The following is an 11368-nucleotide window of genomic DNA, read 5'->3' on the forward strand; positions in this document are numbered from 1 at the left end:
GAACTATGGACTGAGGTTCGTGACATTGTACAGGAGACAGGGATCCAGACCATCCCCATGGAAAAGAAATGCAAAAAAGCAAAATGGCTGTCTGGGGAGGCCTTACAAATAGCTGTGAAAAAAGAGAAGTGAAAAGCAAAGGAGAAAAGGAAAGATATAAACATCTGAATGCAGAGTTCCAAAGAATAGCAAGAAGAGATAAGAAAGCCTTCTTCAGTGATCAATGCAAAGAAATAGAGGAAAACAACAGAATGGGAAAGACTAGGGATCTCTTCAAGAAAATCAGAGATACCAAAGGAACATTTCATGCAAAGATGAGCTCGATAAAGGACAGAAATTATATGTACCTAACACAAGCAAAAGATATTAAGAAGAGATGGCAAGAATACACAGAAGAACTGTACAAAAAAGATCTTCATGACCCAGATAATCACGATGGTGTGATCACTCACCTAGAGCCAGACATCCTGGAATGTGAAGTCAGGTGGGCCTTAGAAAGCATCACTACGAACAAAGCTAGTGGAGGTGATGGAATTCCAGTTGAGCTTTTCCAAATCCTGAAAGATGATGCTGTGAAAGTGCTGCACTCAATATGCCAGCAAATTTGGAAAACTCAGCAGTGGCCACGGGACTGGAAAAGGTCAGTTTTCATTCCAATTCCAAAGAAAGGCAATGGCAAAGAATGCTCAAACTACCGCACAATTGCACTCATCTCACACGCTAGTAAAGTAATGCTCAAAATTCTCCAACCCAGGCTTCAGCAGTATGTGAACCGTGAACTTCCAGATGTTCAAGCTGGTTTTAGAAAAGGCAGAGGAACCAGAGATCAAATTGCCAACATCTGCTGGATCATCAACAAAGCAAGGGAGTTCCAGAAAAACATCTATTTCTGCTTTATTGACTATGCCAAAGCCTTTGACTGTGTGGATCACAATAAACTGTGGAAAATTCTGAAAGAGATGGGAATACCAGACCACCTGATCTGCCTTTTGATAAATTTGTATGCAGGTCAGGAAGCAACAGTTAGAACTGGACATGGAACAACAGACTGGTTCCAAATAGGAAAAGGAGTTCGTCAAGGCTGTATATCGTCACCCTGCTTATTTAACTTCTATGCAGAGTACATCATGAGAAACGCTGGACTAGAAGAAACACAAGCTGGAATCAAGATTGCCGGGAGAAATATCAATAACCTCAGATATGCAGATGACACCACCCTTAGGGCAGAAAGTGAAGAGGAACTCAAAAGCCTCTTGATGAAAGTGAAAGAGGAGAGTGAAAAAGTTGGCTTAAAGCTCAACATTCAGAAAACGAAGATCATGGCATCTGGTCCCATCACTTCATGGGAAATAGATGGGGAAACAGTGGAAACAGTGTCAGACTATTTTTCTGGGCTGCAAAATCACTGCAGATGGTGACTGCAGCCATGAAATTAAAAGACTCTTACTCTTTGGAAGGAAAGTTATGACCAACCTAGATAGCATATTGAAAAGCAGAGACATTACTTTGCCAACAAAAGTTCATCTAGTCAAGGCTATGGTTTTTCCTGTGGTCATGTATGGATGTGAGAGTTGAACTATGAAGAAGGCTGAGTGCCGAAGAATTGATGCTTTTGAACTGTGGTGTTGGAGAAGACTCTTGAGAGTCCCTTGGACTGCAAGGAGATCCAACCAGTCCATTCTGAAGGAGATCAGCCCTGGGATTTCTTTGGAAGGAATGATGCTAAAGCTGAAACTCCAGTACTTTGGCCACTTCATGCGAAGAGTTGAGTCATTGGAAAAGACTCTGATGCTGGGAGGGATTGAGGGCAGAAGGAGAAGGGGACAACAGAGGTTGAGATGGCTGGATGGCATCACTGACTCGATGGATGTGAGTCTGAGTGAGTCTGAGTCTGAGTTGGTGATGGACATGGAGGCCTGGCATGCTGCTATTCATGGGGTCGCAAAGAGTCGGACACGACTGAGCGACTGATCTGATCTGATCTGATGAATGGTAATGGTGACGCTTATTGCATGCTTTCTACATGACGTGCTTCACCTGTGTCTTTCCATGTTATTCTCCAACAGCCCTATGAGGTAGGTAATATAATTTTAGAAAGTAAAACGCTAGGTGAGTTTACTATGTCTCATAACTTATGAGTGGCAGGGCACAGATTCGAAACCAGGCCACTGACTTGAGAAAATGCGGTCTTGATCACCCCGCACCCTGCCCGCTGTCCTGTGGTATCCAGTTCCCCTGCTGCTCTTCTGGGTGGTGCAGCAATGGCGGGAAGCTTCAGGCGGTCCCTGATTCTCTTATGAGCTCCTCAGACTAGACTCTGTCTGGCTTATTGCTTGGTTTCCCTGGCTGGAAGCACTCTTTCCAGGGCTGTTTCTCCGTTTGCAATCACATCTCTCCTTCATACCCGTGTTGGCCAGTAAATACACAGAGAATGTCTGTGTGTCCCTTCCACCAATGCTTGGGAGCCCAGGGATCCAAGGAAGAAAGCTGGGAAAACCAGGAGGTTGGTGGATTTCAGAAAACCTGAGTACGTGTGCAGTCTTGGCCACGGTCTGAATATCTTTGTGTTCGCGGTCTGAACGCACATTCTCTGCTACCTGTTCCCTCTTTGGCCTCACCCCCATTTTTCATGCAGGCACCCCACTGACCTGGTGCTACTGGCTAAGAGAGGGGACACGTGGGGTGACTCTTCCTAGGTTAGGGTGAATCGTATTCCCAGGTAGAAGTCGTGACTCTTGCCTCAGAATTTTCTGCAGATGGCACACTCAGCATTTCTCATCAGCCCCGCTGAAGTCAGTATTCGGACCAAAACCCTGACATGTGGTACCTCAGGCTTTGAAAATATTTTATTTTAAATTTGTAGCAGGGAGGGGTGTGTATGCCACCTAAATGTAATTCTTTTTTAAAGAAATTTGGTCGTGCCACACGCTTTACAGGATCTTAGTTCCCGAGCTTGGGATCCAGCCCGCATCCTCAGCGGGAAAGCATGGAGTCCTCACCGCTGGGCGGCCAGGGAGTTCCCTAAGTGTAATTTTCAAACACAACCTGAACATTTTCAAGAGGCCACTTAAAAAAATTTTTTTTTAAATTTTATATTAGAGTTTTGCCAAGTCACAATGTTGTGTGATAGTTTCAGGTGGACAAAAAGGGGCTCAACCACATATATACACGTATCCATTCTCCACCACGGAGAAGGCAATGACACCCCACTCCAGTACCCTTGCCTGGAAAATCCCATGGACGGAGGAGCCTGTTAGGCTGCAGTCCATGGGGTCGCTAAGAGTCGGACACGACTGAGCAACTTCACTTTCACTTTTCACTTTCATGCATTGGAGAAGGAAATGGCAACCCACTCCAATGTTCTTGCCTGGAGAATCCCAGGGACTGGGGAGCCTGGTGGGCTGCCGTCTATGGGGTCGCACAGAGTCAGAAACGACTGAAGTGACTTAGCATTCTCTCCCAAACTCCCCTCCCAGCCAGGCTGCCGCTTGACATTGAGCCGAGCTCCAGTAGGCTGGCCTGTCATAAAGGGCCTGCTTGTTTGTAGGGGTGGCAGTTGTTGCTTCTTCTTCTGCCTTTTCCTCCCAGTTCCGGATGCCCTATGGGATTTACCAGGAGACTTTTTTTTTGGCTCCTGTTTGCCCTCAGGAGGAGGCATGGGTATGAATTAAACCGTGAGAAACACACAGTGAATGGGAAATTAAAGGTTTTTTGCCTCAAATTTACTGCTTGTGAATTCAGATGACAGCCATTAGATAATAAATATAGGGTTAGCCATCCACAGCAGAATTCCTTGGCTCCCGGGTGACTTTCCTGATTTATTGCTGTCTATGGGACAGTCTTTCAGGCAGCGAGAGGCCTTCCTTTCTGATTTCTGATGGATTCTCATTCTACTCAGAATCTAGAAGTATGGTTCTCCTTACAGTCTTGCTGACCATATAGATTCTCCAGTAAGTATTTAATTACATCTTGGACTTCATCATGACTTTGATCCTAAAGAAAATAAGGAGCAGGTCAATGACTGCTTACAATTTTGTGCTAAGCGACTTCTTAACATTTTAAAAATCGATAATGCCACCATCGATCAACTCTTAAGGGCTGTAAGGAAAGAAATGAACTGTGGCCACACGGCTCCTGCACGGCAACCCCTGTGCTAAGCGTTTTTTGTACCTGAGCTAATTCAACTTTCATGATGGCTCTTAAGGGTCAATATTATGATGCCTTTTTTAAAGATTAGGAAATTGTTGCTTAATAAGAAAACTCGAATAACTCACCTGAGGTCACACAGCTTGAAGCTGGTAGTGCTAGGATTGGAGGTGGGGGTGAAACCTGGCTGTCTGGCTTCAAAGCCTGTTGAAAAATCTGCCTTTTCTTGGGTTGGAATAAGGCTCCCAAACAATCAAAATGTATTTCAGTGGATTAGGCAAATTTGCTGTTGTTGAAGGATTGAAGAGGGTGTTCCCTGGCGGTCCAGTGGTTAAAGCTCTGTGCTTCCATTGCAGGGGCACAGGTTCTATCCCTGGTCAGGGAACTAAAATCCCACATACTGTGCAGGACACACACACACACATGCATACAAACATATATTATATACAAACAAAAAAAGTGTTAAAGACATAGCTTCTTTCTTCCTCTTCACTTCAAGGGAAAAGATTGAAGTTGAAAGTAGATGACTATTGAATTTCAGTATAATCAAAGTATATTTAATTCTCAGACCAGAGATTTCTCCAGTTACCTGTTTATAAGGTAACTTGAAAGCAATACAGTGCTTCCCAAGTTTATCTGTCTTACTAATTCTGTCCAAGCTCAAATCCAGAGAAATGCGTGAGCTACCATGGTACTGCATGCTGACATAGAATTCTAGTTTCTACCCTGGCTCCTACGCAGCTCCCCACCCTCTTGGAGATTTGTAAAATGATGAATCATCAACTTTGGGGGAGGGGTAGTGCCTTACAGTGTTAGTTTCTGGTGCACAGTGAAGTGAATGGGCTGTATGTATACATGTATCCCTCCTTGAGCATCCCTCCCACCCCACTCCCCTCTGGGTCATCACAGAGCTGAGCTGAGCTGCCCGTGCTGTATAGCAGCTTCCCTCTAGCTGCCTGTTTTACACATGGTGGTGTGTGTATGTCAATCCCAGTTCATCCCACAGCCTACCAGTCTGCCCTCTACATCTGCATTTCTGTTCCTGCCCTGCACATAGGTTCATCTGTACCATTTTTCTAGATATATATATATATATGTGTTAATATGCAACGTTTGTTTTTCTCTTTCTCACTTACGTCATTCTGTATGACAGACTCTAGGTCCATCCACGTCTCTGCAAATGACTCAAGTTTGTTCCTTTTTATGACTGAGATATATCCCATTGTGTATGTATGTACCGCATCTTCTCTATCCAGTCATCTCTTGATGGACATCTAGGTTGCTGTCATGTTCTAGCTACTGTGAATAGTGCTGCAGTGGCCGTTGGAGTACATGTGTTTGTTTGTTTGTTTGTTTTTTAAGCCCTGGGACTGTTACCCAAGGCTGCAGACTTTGAACTTCCTGTCTGGATTGCTTTGTACACCACACGTGTCTCTCTGTCTCTCCCAATTCTACTCAAGCTTCAAGTCCTTTGCCCTCAGAACAGCCTCCTGTGATGAAGTCAGTTCACCTTGATCATGCTTTTTCTCACTCTGGCATTTTCTGGTTGTATTGCCAAATTAGCACTTTGTCATGTCTTCCTTTCTGTGTGTGTGTGTCTGTCTGTCTTGCTGTCTCTGGGTCTTTGCTCCTCTATCCCCCGTAACAGTATAAGCATCTGCGCTGAAAAACGGCCTCGTCCATCTTATGTTTTCCTCCACATCACATTTCAGATATTTTCCTTGGTGCACAGTAGGTATTCAGTAAATATTTGGTAATTGAAATAGAGAAAATGGCACAAATCTGCAGTTTTTCTCGAGCTGCCTTTTTTCCTCGAGCTGAAATGAAGTACAGAAACATCTAGAATACAGATTTTTTAATGTAGAATTTAGAAAATCCATTCACTATAATCCATTCACATGGCTCAGAATGAAAGAATCTCTCTCCCTCTCTGTTCACACTCTTATTCACATCTCCTCCGTGGAATAAGCAGCCACTTGGAGTTCAGCGTGTATCCTTCTAGATGATTTTTGTGTTTTAAACAGTGATAAAAATACTCATTTTCCACATTTTAACACAGAACTTTGCATACTATAGCACAGTTAGGCACCTTGCCTTTTTCACTTAACTACATAGCTTAGAGGGTTCTTTTCCCAAACCAGTTCACGAAGGCCTTTCTTCTAATCCTCTTAGCCTCCTGGTAGTGTTCCGTCATGGAGGTGTGCCGTGTCTCGTTAACCTATCGCATATGGAGGGACCTTTAGGTGGCTTCCGATCCTTTCCATTAAACACTCGGCTTTGGTGCCATTATGCCTGGGTGCAGGTGTGTGGAAGAGACGTTCTCCAATAGGATGTTGCTGGGTCACGGGGAAGTGCCCTTGTAACTGGGGCCGGGCCTGTCGGATTGCTCTCCTCAGGGTGTCTGTCACTTGACAGTCCTGCATCACTGTCTCTCCGTGGTCTGTCAGCAGACTGCATACTGATTCTTTCGGGTTTTTACAATCTGATGGGTAAAAGATGGTATATCTAAATGTGGTTTGAATTTACATTTATCATATGAATACAGTTGAACAACTTTTCATATGGCTTAAGGGCCATTTATGGGTTTTTTGTGTGTGAACTATCTATTCATATCTTGCCCTATTAGAATACTGTGCTCAGTCACATCAATTCCTAGAAATTCTTCTCCTACTTACAAATTAGAATGATGAACCATTTGTGAAGCTAGTTGAAAATATTTTTTCTGGTTTATCGGTTGACTCTGTTGGTGGCAGGAGTGGGTTTTTGAAATTTGTTTCCTGTGCAGAGGGCTTCCCTGGTAGCTCAGCTGGTAAAGAATCCACCTGCAATGCAGGAGACCCTGGTTCGATTCCTGGGTTGGGAAGATCTGCTGGAGAAGGGATAGGCTATGCACTCTAGTATTCTTGAACTTGCCTGGTGGCTCAGCTGGTAAAGAATCTGCCTGCAATGTGGGAGATCCAGGTTCAATCCCTGGATTGGGAAGATCCCCTGGAGAAGGGGAAGGCTACCCACTCCAGTACTGTGGCCTGGAGATTCCTTGGACTGTATAGTCCATGGGGTTCACAAAGATCAGACACAACTGAGTGACTTTTACTTTTCCCCGTGTATAAGTTTTCAATTTTTAGGTCATTAAATTTATTGAGTTTTTCTGTTATGACCTTTGGATTTGTTTTCTTTCTTTTTTCTTAGTCTTTGATCTGTTTGGGGTCTGTGATCTGAGAGATAAATCTGTTTTTCAGTTGGCTGCCCAGTTAGCCCAACACATTATTGAAAAATGTATTGCCACTGAGTTGAGATGCTGTCCTTATACCCAGTTACTGTTTGTATGATAAGTCACAATAGGATGAAATACCAGCAGTGCACGGACAAATGGGGATTAATTGGTGGATAACTTAGTTCATTCTTAGTACTCATGCAGCAAACATGTGTTAAGTACTTAATGAATTAAACAATCATGATGTGCCAGGTCTTGGGGGTACAAAGATGAGTTTGAAAGAATCTCATATAGTTTAGCTGGATAATAAACATAGCCTCAGTGTAGTAGAATAGGAGGGTGGAGAGGCTAAGACAGACAGGGAATGCTTCACAGAACACTGAGCACTCAGCTGGCTTTACCACAGGAGGGGAGGGTATTAGGAAGAGGAACACAGACCCCTGAGAGCCTGTGGTGTCTGAAGGCCTTGGAGTAGCTCTCCATAGCCATAGTTTGAGGCAGGAGACCCTGCTAGAAGGGAGACCAGAAGCATAGTTAATGGGGATGGCCTCTCCGGCCTGAGAGAGTGTAAGATGAAAGCATGCACCCCCCAGGCCCTCATCTCCTTTGAAGATGAAGGGGAAAGCCCGAGAGGCCCAGCATAGATGGAAGGCAATGCCTGGCTGTGTTCTGCAGGCCGGTTGTTGAGTTTTGACACGTGTTGCTTCTTCTAGACGACTCCAAGCTCCCGAAGCCGAAGTCTCACTTTGCTCCCCCATGGAACGTCCAATTCTGCATCTCCCTCTAGCCAGAGACACCTCAGCGCGGGAGCCCCTGGCGTCGTCACAATCACGCATCACAAGTCGCCTGCCGCTGCCCGAAGAGCCAAGAGTCAGTATTCCGGCCAACTTCACGAAGTCAGAGAGGTAGGCCTCATTCTCCCTGTAAGTGGAGTTGTCTGTGGAAGGTGAGGGCTGCGATGTCGCTCCCCAGCCCCTTTTCTTTAGCGCCGTCTTGATGGATGGAGAGAGAGGACCAGAAGCAAACCTCCCAGAGATAGCCATCATGATTCCTCCTGGTTTAAAAAAAAAAAAAATTATTTCTGTTTCATGGGTTAAGTGAGTTGTCAGGAGACCTCTGCTACCCAAGCTCAAAAAGCAGGGGACACAAGCCCATAGAAACTTGAGGGAGGTGGAAGGGCTGTCCAGGAAAGTCTCCAGGCTCATAATAAAGGGAAAGAACATAAAGTGGATCATCAGGAAATAATTGAGGGCATTTTGAAATTCAGAAAACGTGGGACCTAAAGCTGATTTCCCCTTTTCTCCTTCACTTTATGAGGTGCTTATCCTCTCACACACTTCGAGGGGGTGTGAGCCAGTGAAAAGAATTCTGTCCTTGGAGGCAGAAGACTTTGTTGCCTTAAAGCTTGGAACCCACATTTCTGCATCTGCAAAATGGAAATGGCACAGGCCCTCCCAGCCTCTAAAGGGATCACATGTGATAATGTACATGAAAGCCCTTCTGCTGACAGTCCCTTAGGGGTTATGTTTTGTTTTTACTTTTGATTGGCTGGAAGTCATCAGTTTGGGGCTCCCAGGGTCTTTAGTGTTCATGTCATCCTCTGCAACTATTACCGAGAACCGACAGTATAAAATAAATGATCATGGTCTTGGTTTTCTTTTTCTTTATTTTTAAATTTTTCATTTATTTATTTGGCTGCCCCGGATCCCAGTTGTGGTGTGTGGGATCTTCTTTAGTTTCGGCATGCAGCATCTAGTTCTCTCACTAGGGATTGGACACTGGGCCCCTGCGTCGGGAGCACAGAGTCTTAGCTACTGGGCCAGCAGGGAAGCCCTGTGGTCTCGCCTGTCTAACTTGTGTTGAGTACTGAGGCTTTTTGCCCTGCAGCTGTCTCATGTGGAGACCAGCTGGTCCTTTTTGAGAAGCAGCCGAGTCCTCACTGTGTCAAGCAGGAGAATGGGGCTCCCAGAATAGGTCTGGGTGCTGTCTGAATTAGCATGCCTCTTGCTTTATTTTTTAAGTGTCATAAGCCAAGGAGTGCTATGTCAGCTGGCTGTCTTGTTCTAATTCTGACCCAGAACAGAAAATCTGAAATCTTCTGACTCAAGTCTATAGGTGCATATGAAAGACATTTTTGGATAGATTTACACATGCATATACTTTTTATCAGAGAAGGCAATGGCACCCCACTCCAGTACTCTTGCCTGGAAAATCCCATGGACGGAGGAGCCTGGTGGGCTGCAGTCCATGGGGTCGCTAAGAGTCAGACACGACTGAGCAACTTCACTTTCACTTTTCACTTTCATGCATTGGAGAAGGAAATGGCAACCCACTCCAGTGTTCTTGCCAGGAGAATCCCAGGGACGGGGGAGCCTGGTGGGCTGCCATCTCTGGGGTTGCATAGAGTTGGACACGACTGAAGCGACTTAGCAGCAGCAGCAGTAGCATACTTTTTATTGCCTAATAAGGAGAAGGTACAGAGTCAGATGCACCCTTTGAAACAGTCACCCTGATGTGGGGGAAAAAAAGTATCTATGAGCTTAACTTTGCTACCTTGGATGAAATAAGGAATGATTTGCTGCACTTGTGTATATGGCTCTTCATTTACAGCACATTTTCAAAAAGCTCTATTAGGGAAAACCTTGTATGTACATGAAGCAGAATAGAATAATGGTCCCCACCACCCAACTCAAATAATTTCAATCCTCTTTTGTTCTTGTTTGATCTCTTTCCCTCAACACTATTTTTGGCTTGAGTATTTTAATAGAATTTTAAATATTTTATTACTGCCAATAAATGTTTCAATATTTATCCAGTGGGTAAGGACTTAAAAAGAAACTATAACCACAATACCATCAGGTTGCTTTTATGTAAACCTCATTGAAGCTGTTTTTTGCAAGTAATTTAGAGACTTGAACCTTAAGAAGAAAAGAAAAAGCAAGTTTGTAGTATCTTGAGAATTCTTTTAAATGTGCAGTAATGAATCTTGGATAGATTTATTGATAGGAGTCCTGGTACATATGAAAAAAGGGAGGTGCTTGTGTTTAGTGGCCACAGGACTGGAAAAGGTCAGTTTTCATTCCAATCCCAAAGAAAGGTAATGCCAAAGAATGCTCAAAGTATCGCACAATTGCACTCATCTCACACGCTAGTGAAGTAATGCTCAAATTTCTCCAAGCCAGGCTTCAGCAATACATGAACCGTGAACTTCCTGATAGTCAAGCTGGTTTTAGGAAAGGCAGAGGAACCAGAGATCAAATTGCCAACATCCGCTGGATCATGGAAAAGGCAAGAGAGTTCCAGAAAGACATCTATTTCTGCTTTATTGACTATGCCAAAGCCTTTGACTGTGTGGATCACAATAAACTGTGGAAAATTCTGAAAGAGATGGGAATACCAGACCACCTGATCTGCCTCTTGAGAAATCTATATGCAGGTCAGGAAGCAACAGTTAGAACTAGACATGCAACAACAGACTGGTTTCAAACAGGAAAAGGAGTACGTCAAGGCTGTATATTGTCACCCTGCTTATTTAACTTCTATGCAGAGTACATGATGAGAAACGCTGGACTGGAAGAAACACAAACTGGAATCAAGATTGCCGGGAGAAATATCAATAACCTCAGATATTCAGATGACACCACTCTTACGGCAGAAAGTGAAGAGGAACTAAAAAGCCTCTTGATGACAGTGAAAGTGGAGAGTGAAAAAGCTGGCTTAAAGCTCAACATTCAGAAAATGAAGATCATGGCATCCGGTCCCATCACTTCATAGATTGGGAAATAGATTGGGAAACAGTGTCAGACTTTATTTTTTTGGGCTCCAAAATCACTGCAGATGGTGATTGCAGCCGTGAAATTAAAAGACTCTTACTCCTTGGAAGGAAAGTTATGACCAACCTAGATAGCATATTGAAAAGCAGAGACATTACTTTGCCAACAAAGGTCCATCTAGTCAAGGCTATGGTTTTTCCAGTGGTCATGTATGGATGTGAGAGTTGGACTGTGA

General features: G+C 44.2%; 1 protein-coding gene across 1 annotated transcript in view; it reads left to right on the forward strand.

Annotated features, from left to right (window-relative positions):
• OSBPL10 (oxysterol binding protein-like 10) overlaps positions 1 to 11368 on the forward strand; it is a 344792-nt gene that overhangs the window by 152773 nt on the left and 180651 nt on the right. Inside the window, exon 4 of the mRNA XM_010835557.1 lies at positions 8074 to 8265. Coding sequence (XP_010833859.1) covers positions 8074 to 8265 — 192 coding nt within the window. The remainder of the gene's footprint in view (positions 1 to 8073; positions 8266 to 11368) is intronic.

Source organism: Bison bison, unplaced genomic scaffold (genome assembly GCF_000754665.1).
Source record: "Bison bison bison isolate TAMUID 2011002044 unplaced genomic scaffold, Bison_UMD1.0 scf7180017864043, whole genome shotgun sequence".
NCBI lineage: Eukaryota > Metazoa > Chordata > Mammalia > Artiodactyla > Bovidae > Bison > Bison bison.